Source organism: Sitophilus oryzae, unplaced genomic scaffold (assembly GCF_002938485.1).
Source record: "Sitophilus oryzae breed Bouriz unplaced genomic scaffold, Soryzae_2.0 scaffold_172_pilon_pilon, whole genome shotgun sequence".
NCBI lineage: Eukaryota > Metazoa > Arthropoda > Insecta > Coleoptera > Curculionidae > Sitophilus > Sitophilus oryzae.
This window is the reverse complement of record NW_022146424.1, coordinates 1,487,416-1,503,247: the sequence shown is the minus strand read 5'-3', so window position 1 is coordinate 1,503,247 and position 15,832 is coordinate 1,487,416. Positions and strand designations below refer to the sequence as shown.

The 15,832-nt window shown below is 32.8% G+C and overlaps 2 protein-coding genes across 5 annotated transcripts; one reads left to right on the top strand and one right to left on the bottom strand.

The window, feature by feature from the left end:
- The first annotated feature begins 2,382 nt into the window (after positions 1–2,382).
- Positions 2,383–12,184, top strand: LOC115881527 (transient receptor potential cation channel subfamily V member 3). 2 transcript variants are annotated; one of them, XM_030899055.1, is made up of 16 exons: positions 2,383–2,739; positions 5,154–5,249; positions 5,310–5,397; positions 8,054–8,230; positions 8,391–8,580; positions 8,634–8,787; positions 9,088–9,238; positions 9,298–9,401; positions 9,520–9,655; positions 9,713–9,874; positions 10,236–10,432; positions 10,529–10,683; positions 10,782–10,891; positions 10,947–11,128; positions 11,624–11,866; positions 11,980–12,184. In XM_030899055.1, exons 1-16 carry the CDS (start codon positions 2,566–2,568, stop codon positions 12,148–12,150), a joined length of 2,490 nt encoding a protein of 829 aa, XP_030754915.1. In that variant the 5' UTR covers positions 2,383–2,565; the 3' UTR covers positions 12,151–12,184. The 2 variants fall into 2 exon arrangements, with proteins under 2 accessions (XP_030754915.1, XP_030754916.1); XM_030899056.1 differs by lacking the exon at positions 8,054–8,230.
- LOC115881528 (L-galactose dehydrogenase-like) lies at positions 12,130–14,861 on the bottom strand. Of its 3 annotated transcripts, none has more exons than XM_030899059.1 (8): positions 14,528–14,861; positions 14,065–14,470; positions 13,886–14,003; positions 13,614–13,775; positions 13,186–13,419; positions 12,708–12,839; positions 12,367–12,536; positions 12,130–12,311 (listed from the first exon to the last, which is right to left on the bottom strand). In XM_030899059.1, exons 2-8 carry the CDS (start codon positions 14,211–14,213, stop codon positions 12,254–12,256), a joined length of 1,023 nt encoding a protein of 340 aa, XP_030754919.1. In that variant the 5' UTR covers positions 14,214–14,470; positions 14,528–14,861; the 3' UTR covers positions 12,130–12,253. The 3 variants fall into 3 exon arrangements, with proteins under 3 accessions (XP_030754919.1, XP_030754918.1, XP_030754917.1); XM_030899058.1 differs by having other exon boundaries at positions 14,065–14,424; XM_030899057.1 differs by having other exon boundaries at positions 14,065–14,861.
- Between the last annotated feature and the right edge of the window lie 971 nt (positions 14,862–15,832).

Here is a 15,832-nt window from a genome sequence, read left to right as displayed (position 1 = left end):
CGATTATTAGGTAAAATATACAAGGTACCGCAAAAAGTTAAATACCAAAGTTATAGGATTTTTAAATGTCTATTAGCGAGTAATAAATTTAAGTATACAGGGTCGTTCATAAAGTCGTGGCACTTCAAAGTTTCATTTTTTTAAATAGAACACCCTGTATATTATTAAATATTTCAATTCTTCCTTCAATTCTAAGCAAAAATCTAAATACACACAATGTACCTCAAAGCAACCGTTTTCGAGTTATTGACTTTTGAAAATATCACTTGAACAATTTGATTTAATTCATTTCAATGTGTTGGTTTGATTTAATGATGCAATTCTGCCAAAACAGTGGTACTGTTGTGATGGGTTTGTAAATTCTTATTAGCTACTAGTAAATTTAAGTATACAGAGTCGGTCATAAAGTTGTGGCACATCAAACTTTACTTTTTAAATGAAACCCCCTGTATATTATTGCATATTTCAATTCTTCCTTCAATTTTAAGCAATAATCGTAATACACAATGTACAGTGGTGGCCAAAAGTATGGAAACTTTTTACTTTTTAAAATATCACAGAAAATATTGCTATGCTTAAACTCTCAGGAATATAAATGAACAGCTTATCAGCAAATAAAAGTATTCCAAAAATTACACAGCGAAAAAAATCTGTTTAGCAGTTTTTGTAGGAGAACAATAGATTTCTTGTGGCTAAAAGTATGGAAACCATAAATAAATACATTAAAATTATTTAGTTTAAGCTGATAAACGGTACGACTTACTTCAGATAAATATAAACATCATGCCCAAGTCTAAATATTTCTCTACGGATTTAAAAAATAAAATAGTTGAATTATACAAGAGCGGTTATAAACAAATTCAAATAAGTAAAAATTTAAACATTTTAAGAAGCACCGTTTCGAAAATAATTCGTAAATTTAATAAAACAGGGAACGTTTCAACAGCTTTTAAGTCAGGAAGACCAAGAAAGTTGTGCAACAGGACAATGAAAGTAATGAAGAGAATATCAATGGGAGATCCAAGAAAAACATCCACAGACATTTCTCGAGAAATGGGCGAAAGGGGAATATCGGTGTCTGCACGCATGGCGAGAAGAAGGTTGGATGACATGGGACTTTTTGGAAGAGTTGCGGTGAAGAAACCACTAATATCAAAGAAAAATAGGATGGCCCGCTTTAAATTTGCTCAAGATCATCTCACCTGGTCTTATCAGAAATGGAATACTGTACTGTTTAGCGACGAAAGCAAGTTTCAGCTGTTTGGTGGTGACGGGAGACGTTATATCCGAAGACCAAAAGGTACACGGTACAGCCATAAGTACCAGATGCTCACAGTAAAACATGGGGGTGGGAGTATAATGGTGTGGGGGTGTTTTTCTCGCTCAGGTGTTGGTCCTCTCGCTCAGGTTGGATAATGGACCGTTTTTTGTACAAAGACATATTGGATAATAATATGCTGCCTCATGCTGATGAAGAAATGCCACTCAGATGGTTGTTCCAGCAAGACAATGATCCCAAGCACAAATCTCAGTTTGTTCAAAATTGGTTAAATGAACATAATGTTCCACTAATGGATTGGCCCTCACAGTCTCCGGATCTTAACGCCATAGAAAATTTATGGGACCATTTGGATAGGAAAATTCGAAGCCATTCTATTTCAAATAAAAATGAATTATGGGAAGTGCTAAAAACTGAATGGGCGGCCATTTCCAGTAAAGATTGTACGAGATTGATCGATTCGATGCCACGAAGATGTAGAGAAGTAATTAATTCAAAGGGATATTCCACTAAATATTAGTAATTTTTATATTATCTTGAATTTTAATAAACATTCTTCTTAAGTTTCCATACTTTTGACCAAGAAAATATTTATAATTTTTTATATATTTTTTGATAGCTGTAATTTTTGATTTAAATGTATTAGGTTTTGTAGGAAATTATTTGTAGGTCACGATTATATAAGTCGTTTTATTTCATATTTTAATTTCTCAGCATAAATGACAAATTAAAAAAGTTTCCATACTTTTGGCCACCACTGTACATAATTTGAAGAATTGAAATGTTAAACAAAATTTTTTTAATTAAATCAAATTGTTTAAGTGATATTTTCAAAAGTCAATTACTCGGAAACGGTTGGTTTGAGGTACATTGTGTGTATTTCGATTTTTACTTAGAATTGCAGGAAGAACCGAAATATGCAATAATATACGGGGGGTTCCATTTAAAAAAAATGAAACTTTGATGTGCCACGACTTTATGACCGACCCTGTATACTTAAATTTATTAGCCGCTAATAGATATTTATAAACCCTATAACTTTTTGCGGTACCTCCTATATATTTTACCTAATAATCGACCGTTTCCATACATAACAGCGACCCTGTATATACTTTCAGAAATCTTCACGAAATTCTACTGATTAATACTATTTAAAATTTTACGTATTGATCAAATAATGACTAAAGTTTGATCAATAACTAGTAAGATATAGATATACTTCCAAAGCGTTTTAAAATCTTCACATAAATAGATTATACAGTAATCTTGATAAAATTTAAGAAAGCATGGGTAATACAGAAAGCAACGTTACCAGTGGTGTTAAAAAACAAGCAGGGGCTTCTGTTCAGCCCATTTATAAACTCTGTGATTTAAAAGGAGGTGGTTTGTTAGTGGAATTGATGAAAAGAGCTACTCAGAACAAGCAGTATGCCGAAATCGATCATGCCATCAAAACAAAGGTAAGTTTAAAGGTAGTATCAGACACAGCTACTTTTGTTGCATACAGTGTTCATACACCAGCAGAAAGTAGTCCAAAACGCGCAGTTTTTAGGCAGCAGCTGCCTAATAACAAAAAGTCTAAATAGTCTTTTCGTTTGGTTGTGATACAATGGACTTTTTACGTTCCATAAACACGTCCTTGCTTCTACCGCTTCTATTAAACATTTTACTTGTTCTCTATTCCAAATCGCTTGTTTTTACTTCGACGACGTCGCAATTTGTCGGTTAATTATTTACTAAATATAAATCCTGGAGTTAACTGAAGAAAAGTGCATACATTTCGAGCATACCAACAGAATACTGCACCGTTGTCCGCAGTAAAAGTTTCAACTGATTAGTCATCTTTTGCTAAACTTGCAACCTTCCTCAGCAACTGTTCACACACGGCTATTTCTTAAACTGCGCGCAACAAAAAAGTAGCCTGCGCAACCAGGCTGCGATCGCAACGTTGCAGGTTGCCTAGGTATTCACACTTGCAGCAGATCAAGTTGCGCAGTTTTTTAATGTGCTGCGCAACAAAAGTAGTTATGTCTGATACTACCTTAAGCAAGAATTAAGTTGCACATTTGGACGGGTGAGTCTTAAATAAGTGCAAATATTTTCAGGGCTGGTAGATCTTGATAAAAGAAACATGTTTTCTTTTTGCCGTTTTTCAAATAACTCTCTCTCTTTTTTACTTTGAGAATTTAAGAAAAAAATTATTTTTGATGTAAATTTTGGGAACCACTGTATCTTTTCTGAGTTTTCTTTCTGGTAAATTTAACTTACTACTTATGTTGACATATTATGAAGATATAAATTGAAACACGTCTCGCCACTGAATCACATTAAGAAATACCTTAATATACAGGGTGGCGCCTCTCATACGCCGCGAAGGCTCCAAAGAGACTAGAGTTTGTATTGAAATGAAATTTTGTGAGCACATATGTAGGTTAATTCAGAACACTTTGTAAAAATATAGAGTTCTACAGGGTTTCCCCCAGAAAAGTTACATATCAAAGTTGTGTTTTTTGTAATGGAACACCCTATATATTAATTGATTTTCGGATTCTGGGAGAAAAATAAAGGTGACTTTTGTAAGAGAAGTATATGACTAAAATGTAAGGTTTTTGACATATTTAACATTTTCTTGAAATAAAGAACAATTTTTAAATTACAATAAAAGCTACCTAAATTGGAATTTTTACCCGGTATAACCTAATATGTAGTTAAATTAACTATTGTACTTTAATCAAATTAAAACTTGATCCAAAAAGTTATACAGGGTGAGACAAAATTAATATTGAACATCGGTCACCTTCAAAAGTATGTTGTACTCTTTTATTTTAAATGGAACACCCAGTATGTTATTCCGATATTCAATGGAGAATTCATGTGTCTTGAAAATACTATTAAGGTTGCCTACCCCTCAAAGGCGTTACTTCAACATAGCTGTCTAATTAATCCAAATTAATCCAACTTTAACAAGTAGTTAACATTTTGTGTCAGTTAAAACAAAAAAAATCTCAAAAATTTGCCGAAAATGCAAACTTATCCTACATCAGAGAGAATTGATATGATTCTATTATGACCTCTATTACGATTCGACCAACTATTGTCGACAACATGAGAGAAATTATTATTGCTGCTTTTCGAGGTAGAACTCCACATATGCCTTTTAAAATGAAAAGATCCTTTTGAAAAGACAATAACAGGCAGTTAAAATATTTATGCAGTTAACAGGAAAAGAGGCATTTTGAGCATTTGATTTCATCTAGCTAAGTTTTAATTCTGCAATAATTAAAATATGTTTTAAACGTGTATGTTTTTATTACCGTTGAGTAGTTTACTCAACTACAATTTTTTGTTAAATTATCAAAAGATATATCACACATCCACCTAGATTTTTTCAAATAACAAAGATCTACTGACGCAAAATCATAAAAATTAAAATATCTAGGAAAATCTTTGTCTGAGGGGTAGGCAACCTTAATAATATTTTGAAGACATATAAATTCCCCAATGAACACCGGAATAATATACAGGATATGTTCCATTTTTAAGGAGTAACTTGCTTTTAAAAGTGACTAATGTTCCATATCAATTTTGTCCTATTTTTTTAGAATTATTTTCTAGGATTAAAATTCTTTCTTTTTTTTGAAAGTTTTTTTTCCTAGAATCCAAAAATCAATTAATATATAGGGTGTTCCATTAGAAAAAAACAAACTTTTATGTGTAACTTTTTTTGGAGAGACCCTGTATAATTCTATATATTTTTAACCTACATATGTTGGCAAAATTTCATGTCAATATAAACTGCCGTTCTTCTTGGAGCTTCCGCGGCGTATGAGAGGCGCCACCATGTACAGGGTGATTAAATATATTGTCAATTTAGGTAGAACAATTCTTATACAACAAAGGAGCCGGGCGATATCTACCAATATCACAGCTAGTTCTACTCAGAAACAAGGAACGGGCCAGACACAAACTTGTAATGTATATCTAGACAGAAAAATTAATGAGGTTCAATAATTTCAGTGCTTTTTTGTAGTTGCCCCAATTAAAAAACATGGAAAACCCTGACGAGTTTGAAATTGATGATGAGGGACCGGACATCAGCGAAGAGGAATATCTAAAAAGTATATTTTTGTAATAAAGTTCATTTAAATACCATACGATCGAAAAAAAAACGGCGTCAAAGACGACTGACGTCATTTACTTGACCTCGCCAGAGTTATCACTGATTGTGTTCCCCAGCCGTCTTTGACGCCGTTTTTTTCGATCATACGGTACTTCGTATTCATATTTACTGGTCGATACTAGATATGACTAGTCTTACGGTCTTGGTCTGGCACAAAAAGCAAGGCCAAGACTACCATCAGTGGCGCCTTCGTCTCCTAATATCTGTGAATTGGGTTAAATATTAGGTTTTTGGGTTAAAAGTGGCGCCCTAAAAGGCATATTTTGCATTATTTTTTATTTGGGTCCCCCCTAAAATAAATTTCTGTATCCGCCCCTGACTACCATTATATCTACAAGACCAAAAAGATTAAGACCGACCAAGATTTAGCAAGATCGTGACTCAGCATTCGAGACTCTTACGGCCTTGCCTTGAAAATATGCCGATTATTGCTGTATTAGTTAAAATGCTCATTTTTTTTGAAAATACAGAGTGTTTCGTAATGACATGCATAAGGGGGTGATACTTAGACCTATTCTAAGAACAAAACCTCATATGAATGTGTATGTCCTAAACGTCTTAACTTTTGTGGATCCAAGGTAGTTTTTCATAATAACTTTGATGATATTATAGCTATATTTATAAAACTTAATACACGTCCTCTAGGCATTGACATTATTTTTTTGATGTACAGTGGTGGCCAAAAGTATGGAAACTTTTTTAATTTGTCATTTATGCTGAGAAATTAAAATATGAAATAAAACGACTTATATCGTGACCTACAAATAATTTCCTACAAAACCTAATACATTTAAATAAAAAATTACAGCTATCAAAAAATATATAAAAAATTATAAATATTTTCTTGGTCAAAAGTATGGAAACTTAAGAAGAATGTTTATTAAAATTCAAGATAATATAAAAATTACTAATATTTAGTGGAATATCCCTTTAAATTAATTACTTCTCTACATCTTCGTGGCATCGAATCGATCAATCTCGTACAATCTTTACTGGAAATGGCCGCCCATTCAGTTTTTAGCACTTCCCATAATTCATTTTTATTTGAAATAGAATGGCTTCGAATTTTGCTATCCAAATGGTCCCATAAATTTTCTATGGGTTAAGATCCGGATACTGTGAGGGCCAATCCATTAGTGGAACATTATGTTCATTTAACCAATTTTGAACAAACCGAGATTTGTGCTTGGGATCATTGTCTTGCTGGAACAACCATCTGAATGGCATTTCTTCATCAGCATGAGGCAGCATATTATTCTCCAATATGTCTTTGTACAAAAAACGGTCCATTATCCCATCAATTTTAACAAGAGGACCAACACCTGAGCGAGAAAAACACCCCCATGTTTTACTGTGGGCATCTGGTACTTCTGGCTGTACCGTGTACCTTTTGGTCTTCGGACATAACGTCTCCCGTCACTACCAAACAGTTGAAACTTGCTTTCGTCGCTAAACAGTACAGTATTCCATTTCTGATAAGACCAGGTGAGATGATCTTGAGCAAATTTAAAGCGGGCCATCCTATTTTTCTTTGATATTAGTGGTTTCTTCACCGCAACTCTTCCAAAAAGTCCCATGTCATCCAACCTTCTTCTCACCGTGCGTGCAGGCACCGATATTCCCCTTTCACCCATTTCTCGAGAAATGTCTGTGGATGTTTTTTTTGGATCTCCCATTGATATTCTCTTCATTACTTTCATTGTCCTGTTGCACAACTTTCTTGGTCTTCCTGACTTAAAAGCTGTTGAAACGTTCCCTGTTTTATTAAATTTACGAATTATTTTCGAAACGGTGCCTTTTAAAATGTTTAAATTTTTACTTATTTGAATTTGTTTATAACCGCTCTTGTATAATTCAACTATTTTATTTTTTAAATCCGTAGAGAAATATTTAGACTTGGGCAAGATGTTTATATTTATCTGATGCAAATCGTACCTTTTATCAGCTTAAACTAAATAATTTTAATGTATTTATTTATGGTTTCCATACTTTTGGCCACAAGAAATCTATTGTTCTCCTACAAAAACTGATGAAACAGATTTTTTTCGCTGTGTAATTTTTGGAATACTTTTATTTTCTAATAAGCTGTTCATTTATATTCCTGAGAGTTTAAGCATAGCAATATTTTCTGTGATATTTTAAAAAGTAAAAAGTTTCCATACTTTTGGCCCCCACTGTATATACAGGGTGTCCCAGAAAATAAATGCAAGTATTTTAATGGTAGTATAGTTCAACCTCAGAAACACGCCTATGAGCTTTTTTTCGCGAAAAACAAAAATTTGAAAATTCGAAATTTTTTGAAAATTTTTTTAGTTTTTAGTTAAAAACATAATTCCTTCATAATATGGCAACATAGGTATTAGATTAAATTTACCAGAAAGAAAATCCACAAAACATCCAGTGGTTCTCAAAATTTTAGCAAAAAATACTTTTTTGAAAATTTTCAAAGTAAAATAACTCCGTTATTTTAGACTTATTTGAAAAACAATAAAGAGAAAATATGTTTCTTTTATCGAGATCTATCACCCCTTAAAATACTTGCACTTATTTCTGGGACACCCTGTATATATCGGTCTAGAACGTGACATTTTTAGATCCATCACTCTACAGACACGTCTGTTGGAAGTTGAGAGACCGTGGTGCAGTAGGCGAAACTATCTTACATCTGTGCCTACTCAATGCCACATCTTTACACGCTGACATAGCCAAACGTTTGCTGAGATTCTATCCCAAGCTGATCAACGATATTTATATTTCTGATGAGTACTACGGTAAAAGAATTATTTATCTAACCAATCCTAATCTTTTACCCCTCTTCCCATCGATTAGATCAGTCAGACAACTGTCATTGTCATATACGTCATCTATACGTCTTCTTTCGCTAGACAGACTATGCTTTCAGAGATAAGTCATAAATGTTTATTTTTTTAGGTGAAAACGTTCTACATATAGCTATAGTAAATGAGGACCCATCTATGGTAAAATTTTTGTTGGCAGCTGATGTAAACTTTCAAGAAAGATGTTTCGGGAATTTTATGTGTCCAGAAGATCAGAAATCATCAAGGACAGATTCTCTGGATCATGAGTGGGTCAATGTCTGTCCTGAGACAAACTATGATGGGTAAACATCATTAAATATCAATTCTAATAGTAAATAATTCTATATTTTAATAGATATGTATATTGGGGTGAATATCCTCTTTCTTTTGCCGCATGTTTGGGACAGGAGGAATGTTTCAGACTAATCCTAGCCAAGGGAGCTGATCCTAATGCACAGGATACCAACGGAAATACAGTTTTGCATTTATTAGTCATTTACTCCAAACTGGTATGAATATTAAAAGCACTTAAAGTCTGTCCAAAGAGGGGATACACCAGACTATATTTTGTTTTCTGTCATTTTTATTGGATGTCGTCTGTCGAAAACTTCCCCGACTCATTGGACTGACTTTATCTTGAAGTGAGAAGAACACCTATAGTCTGTCAAGTGAGAGAATGAATACTTATATGACAGATTCAGAAGCGGTGTTATTTTTCAGGCGCCTTTTTGATTTTAGTTTGTTAAAATCATATATTCTCTCAGTGAACAGACTATACCTTCTTTTTTTCTCTTTACTTTCTATTTTAGGAAGCTTTTGATATGGCCTACGAAGTAGGGTCCAGTTTATCTATCAGAAATATCCTGAATTTAACTCCTCTGACTTTATCAGCAAAATTAGCCAGAATCGACATATTTTTTCATATACTGAACTTAGAAAGGGAGATCTACTGGCAAATTGGTTAGGAAAAACTATTTTTTCGTTTAATCTTTTAAAATTTTACATAAACTATTTTTTAGGCAGCATTACATGCGCTGCATATCCTTTATCACAAATCGATACAATTGATGTTAAGACAGGACAGATCAGTAAGACTTCAGCGTTAAATTTGGTTGTTTTTGGGGTAATATTCTTTATTTTTAACTATACAGGGTGTCCCGAAAAGTTTAACGGTCTACAAAATTCGGTACACCCTGTATATGGACACACCCTATTTTACGTTACAAATATTATTCTCTTAGGATAAAGATGAGCATTTGGAGCTCATGGATGGAGTATTGATAGACTTACTAAACGCAAAATGGAACACCTTTGTCAAGTTCAAATTTTACAGACAATTTTTTACTTTTGCGTTTTATTTCATTATTTCCCTCATAGGTAATGATGAAAATAATTATTTTATTACTGTATATATTCAAAATAATTAATTATTAGCATTTACACTACGACCTGGGCCTTCGCATCATGCCGAACCTGCAAAAAATGGAACAAATACCAATGTCACAAAAGCAATGGCAAATGTGTCTTCAATAATCAATAGTACAGTAATTGAGAATGTAACTCATCAAATAATAACGAAAAAAATTGAGAAAAAAGGTATATGATCAAATACAAAATAAAACACTATAATTTACCACAGTACACCAAAACACTTTTCTAAACAGCAATTAGATGCCATATGAGAGCGTCAAAATAAATAAATGTAAAGATAGTATGAACAGAGATAATGGTCTAATTCCTTCCAGTTTTTCGTTCCTATTGCTCTAGTCTCGGTAATTAATTATTACACTCGGTTCGTTTTGATTGGCTTGGCTAGTCTTACAATACTTGGTCAGTAATACCAACTGGACACCTATATAAACGCTCAACTTGAAGATCTTCGCAGTTTTAGTTATCTGCTGATGAAGATAACATGGTTAGCGAAACTAGTTCTAGTTTTACATCTAGTTCTTTTTAGATGATAGCGATGATTATGATGTGGAAGAATGGTGGGACAATCTTCAAGAAGAATGTCGTCTGATGAACTTGGATCATCCAATATCCCAAATCAGGTTTGCTGCTGAAATTGGGATAACTTTGGGAGCGTTTCTCTACCTAGCAGCAGCCATTAGAGAAGCAAAATTTCTCGGTCTGAGAATGTTCTTCGAAAATCTGGTAAAAAAGTAAAAAATTATTATAGTGATTTTGAAAAGCAAAACATAGATAATATATGGATATTGCAAAATAAATATATTTTTTTATATCTTTCAGAGGACCTCTCCATCCAGGGTAATGTTCCTTTTTTCCTGCATTCTAGTTTTTGCTGTGATACCATGGCTGAGACTGGTATGTTTGGATGAAATTGAAGACACAGTTGCCATAACAGTTATGTTAACAACTGCGCCATACTTTTTGTTCTTCTGTAGGTAAGCGGAATTTCGTTAGAAAGGTACTAAACTTGAATAAGAACGATGTCATAGTACTCGTTTTTACTCATAATTATAGTTTGTTTAAATTGTTACAGAGGCTTCAAAACAGTAGGACCGTTCGTTGTCATGATATACAGGATGGTCATGGGTGATCTTCTGCGTTTTGCTTCGATATACCTCGTGTTTGTTATGGGATTCTCGCAATGTAGATAAAACAATAATAAAATTAACAAAAGAGAACTATAAAACTTTCTTTTCAGCTTATTACATTATATTTTTATCGTTTGACAATCCGTTGACACCCGAAGAAGTTGACGATTCCGCCACCAACCCTATGTCAACGCCTACGGAATCCATCATGGCTATGTTTCTCATGTCGTTGACGAATTTTGGGGATTATTATAACGCGTTTGCCAGAACAGAACATGAATATGAGGCAAAAGTAATTAAAACAAATAATTTCTAAAGTAAGAGTAGTATTCTAACAGTATCAGAGGTCGGCGGAACTGTTATTCTTAAATAACAGTTGGATATGTGTATAACTGCTTAAAATAACAGGTCATAACAACCGCTACGATCTTGCTAAAACTCGTTGTATGGCGATATAGATATCTCATCACGGGCAGTTGATTTCGGCACATATGTTGTTCTTCTTTGGAAATAACAAATATTACGTGAGTTTGATAGAATTTTGTGAAGCAGCTATCCCGACTTCACATCACGAGAGATGGTTGTCAGAGCACTGTTATTTTTATACCGGTTATTTGATAAAAATAACGGGCACTTTTATTTTTATACCTGTTATTTTTATGAGATTGATACAGGGCGCGGCAACTCTATTATTTTTATACCGATTATTGACAGTTTTAAAATAACTGATCGTTAAATAATAATCTTGTATATATTGTTTAAGTAAGTGTATCTAATTATCTCGTAGGTACTGTTTGTGGTATTTATGGCTATAGTAGCTATCCTTCTGATCAACATGTTGATAGCTATGATGGGCAACACCTATCAGAAGATCGCCGAAACAAGAAACGAATGGCAGAGGCAATGGGCTAGAATTGTCTTGGTGGTTGAAAGGGGAGTTAGCCCACCAGAAAGACTGAAACAGCTGATGGTTTATTCTCAACCCATGTCCGATGGTAAAAGAGCACTAGTATTGCGACTAAATCAATCTGTAAGTATACAAACGTGACGGTAGTTGTGCTTTAACAAACTTAGTGTTATTCAAGCACAATTTTTTTTAAATATCCCGATTAGATATATACTTTATTTTGGTTGTTGTCTTAGGATGAAGACAAAGAAGAAATGAAAGATATTTTGGAAATAAGAAGACGTCATGATAGGAATATCAAAAAACGAATGGAAAAAGAAGGTTTTAAAGAGCATAAAGCAGACCCAGCAAAAACCCTAACAAATGATATAACACACAAAGATTATAAACCCAAAATATACATATAATTAGGATAAAAAGAATGTTATAACAATATAAAAATAAAACTTTATAATATAGACATAGATGTAATAGATATTTAATAAGGAAATTTAGGCGATTTTCTTGTTCTTAAACTTCTAATTCTACATTTTCCCAGTGACGGTTTGGTGATAATTTCTTTAAAATTCTGTAATAATAAAACTATAATGTTATACCTATATTATATAAAACATTATTCATACTTCAAAACTTCTGCGTAGACTTCCTGTTCCTTTGGATTTAGTCCATTATACAGAACGTCTAAATTGTAATTTAACAGTGTTCTTGTTTTGATTCCAACCAAAATGCTATCGCCCGCTCCGTGTTTCAAGCTATAATGGAAAGCCAACTTGCCAAGCTCTACATTTTCTTTCTTGAAAAATAAATACAAGTATTATTGAGAGAATTAATAGAATTAATATAAGAATCTGTGCAATAAGCCTAATAAGTTTGTTCAACAAAGATGTCTGTCGAAATCTTTCTTAACTCTCTTACGTTGGACAGATTATAAACTCATGATTTCATGAAAAAATAATAAAAATACCTTGCAATATTCAGCAGCGTCTCTACAAACTTCTTTTGTCGTATTATCAGCGGGATGCCACGGTTCTGGACCGTTATTGGTTAACAAACCCATGGACTGTACGGCTGCGTTAATAATTCCAAGATTTTTGGACTATTCAAATAGATTCAAAATAGCATTAAATATAATTTTTAAGTTAATAATATTATACAAAATTGTTTATATTTTGAAAACCGCCTGTATGTTCTTTAAATCGACCATTATATTTGGCGCCCCACGTTGGGCGCCAAATATAATAAGGCAGTGAAATAAAAAAGACTGAAGTATTATTTCACACATCTATCTCATAAAATAATAAAATGAAACGGGTTCAACATGTGGTAGAAAGTTTCAGAATCGACTGTCACACTCTTAACTATTATTTAAAAGTGTAATTTTATTATTGTTTTGAGATTATTTAATTAATAAGTAAATATTATGTTGATATGATATATAATACCTGAAAAAAGTTCAAATAATCATCCAGAGAGTTATCGATCATTGTAGACCTACAATATGTTAGAACTGTATCTATAGGTACATGACTCCTTTCAACGCATTCCTTAAGAACGCTCAACGGATAACCAGTAATACCTATATATCTTGCTTTTCCTGTTCTGCAGATTTCTTGAACTGTAGGAAGTGTTTCCTTCAATACAAGGTCGAGATTTTCAGAAAACTCGATATCATGTATCTAAAAATTGCAGAAAAATTTCTATAAAGAAGCTTCTGTAATTTCGGAAGCAGTAGGTCAATTTTTGTTTAATTTTCGGATCCAAAAAACCTTATAGGCTTGTTAGTTTCTGTGGTCTAAATATACTCCCAGTTAAAATACTTTCACTTATTTATGAGGCACTCCGTATAATAAAAATCTATTATAAACTCTACCTGTAAAACATCTACATAATCTTGTTTCAGCCTTTTCAGCGATTCATCGATACTTCTCCGGGTTCTCTCAGCAGAAAAGTCAAACATAAGGGCAGGATCTTTGGCATATCTACAGCATTTTGTGTTTAAATAGTATGCTTTCCTGGGAATTCCTTCCAAACACTGAACATCAAGTAAAAAAAAAGTTAAAAAATCGCGTCAGAGTAACCTTTGAAATGAAATTGAAAAGGGCTACTGCGGCGCCGTTTTTTTTCGACCGAATATGTACTCACCAAACCCAAAATCTTTTCAGATTCGCCATGCCCATACCATGGAGCCGTATCTATGATATTGATGCCCTTCTTTATGGCTTCGTGCACAGTTTTTTTACATTCCTCTATATCATAGTCGCTTAAATATACGTATAGTCAATAAGAAACGTGTATAGTGCTATTTTTAAAACAAAAATTACCCATAAAAATAACAAAATCCTGCAGTGCCCAAAGCTATCTTGCTAACATTTAATCCAGTGTTTCCTAAGGGTATGTAAGTCATTTTTCTGACTTCATTTTCGTCGTGAAATCCTGGCACGAAAGTTTCAGGTAATGCTTGAGAGGACATTTTATTTTCAATTTAAAAATTTGAAAAGAATTAAGAATGATTCGAAGAACGTACAGCAACAAAAAAATAAAACTTTATCTTAGGTTTTTAAGTGCAATGCAATGATAAATTTTAACAAAAGGGCTCTTCAACTTTCCATATTTGTTCAAAACAAAGATAACGATGCCAAGATAACGTGTTTTAACATTAGGCAACCAAGAAATCAATACTTCTAAAAACAAAGACAAGCCTAGTAATTATTAATTATTCCGATTTTACTGTAAAATTAAAATGAAATATCAAAATAGTTCTATATAAATTTACTTCAATCTTACCTTATTGTGTATATACGATATACGTTTGTGAAGATAAATGGTAATATTGTCAAAAAAATATTTTTTTTTCTGTGATGAATATAATTTTTAAATGTATTGCTCGTAAAATAATATCTCAAATCCTTATTTATACATTGTTATAACCTAAAATGTTCAGAGTAATTTTACAACAATTATTTATCGAATAAAAATGTCAGTGTTTTATATATAAATTATCATAACTTAATTATCAATAATAAATTGAAGACTAGTCTTTTTTTCTTTTTAATTTTGTTTCAGGAAGAGAATATAGCTATTCTAAAATGCCTCTTTCTCTATTAGTTGAAATGAAAAATACCTACAGTTCGTCTGCTGGATCTGTGTTTATGAAAGGAATGCGGACAAAAAACATTTAAATAAACAGCAATATATTTTATACGTCGACTTGATGAGTACGTCACCGCAAATCGCTCCGCCCACTCCTTTTATTGGCTACTTGCAAATTTGTCGATTTTTTATTGATGGGACGCGTCGTGTAATTTTTTACGAAAAACATGGAGAGAATATCGTAGGGTACTTTTGGTTTTACAACAGCAAAATAAAACACTCAATCACCAGAATACACCAAAACACACTACTTTTAACCATGGACGCACGTTTCGCAAAACAGTATTGTTCCTAAAGGTGCGTCCAGGCTTGAGCATTTTAGCCCGAACGAACCGAGCGCGCACGAACAAGCAGAACAAATAGGCCGAACAAAAAGCATTGTTTACGCGCGACCGACAAGAAGGGAGATATTCTGTTTCTTTTTTCTAGTGATATGGACTTCTACTGATGGCTCTTATCGACTTTAAAAGTAAACATATTAGAGCCATCGTAAAAAAAAGTCGTCTACAACAGTAAATACTTCTATTTTTATGAATGTTTAAGTTACTTTTACTCTTAATTTTCTTTAAAAATAATTGTACCTAGTAGAAATATAGTCTAATGGACCCTGTTTAAAAAACGTTAAATTAAATATAATATTTAAAATACAGTTGTCCTTGTACGATATAGTATACAATAAAACTAAAAAAACTAATTTAATAAAAAAAACAAGTGGTTGTAGAAAAACTTTAAATATGATTTTTTTATTTTTTAACATCGAAACTCGAAGGTATAATAACAGGTATCATACCATAAATAGAGTATGTCATATCGTATATCGACCCTTGATAAAAAAAAGGGACTGGATTTAAAAGTTTCCCTTTGATCCAGCCTGTATACTACCGTATGATCGAAAAAAAACGGCGTCCAGTTGGCTTGGAAATGACGATCGATGACATT

What these genes read in the sequence shown, in the direction of transcription:
- LOC115881527 (XM_030899055.1), top strand. Translation starts at nt 2,566, where the DNA reads ATGGGTAATACAGAAAGCAACGTTACCAGTGGTGTTAAAAAACAAGCA. An exon ending in ATCATGCCATCAAAACAAAG is followed by an intron (nt 2,740 to 5,153) that starts GTAAGTTTAAAG and finishes TTGTCAATTTAG; the next exon opens with GTAGAACAATTCTTATACAA. An exon ending in TATTTCTGATGAGTACTACG is followed by an intron (nt 8,231 to 8,390) that starts GTAAAAGAATTA and finishes TTATTTTTTTAG; the next exon opens with GTGAAAACGTTCTACATATA.
- LOC115881528 (XM_030899057.1), bottom strand. Translation starts at nt 14,213, where the DNA reads ATGTCCTCTCAAGCATTACCTGAAACTTTCGTGCCAGGATTTCACGAC. An exon ending in GGATTTTGTTATTTTTATGG is followed by an intron (nt 14,004 to 14,064) that starts GTAATTTTTGTT and finishes CGTATATTTAAG; the next exon opens with CGACTATGATATAGAGGAAT. An exon ending in CTGAAAAGATTTTGGGTTTG is followed by an intron (nt 13,776 to 13,885) that starts GTGAGTACATAT and finishes CTTGATGTTCAG; the next exon opens with TGTTTGGAAGGAATTCCCAG.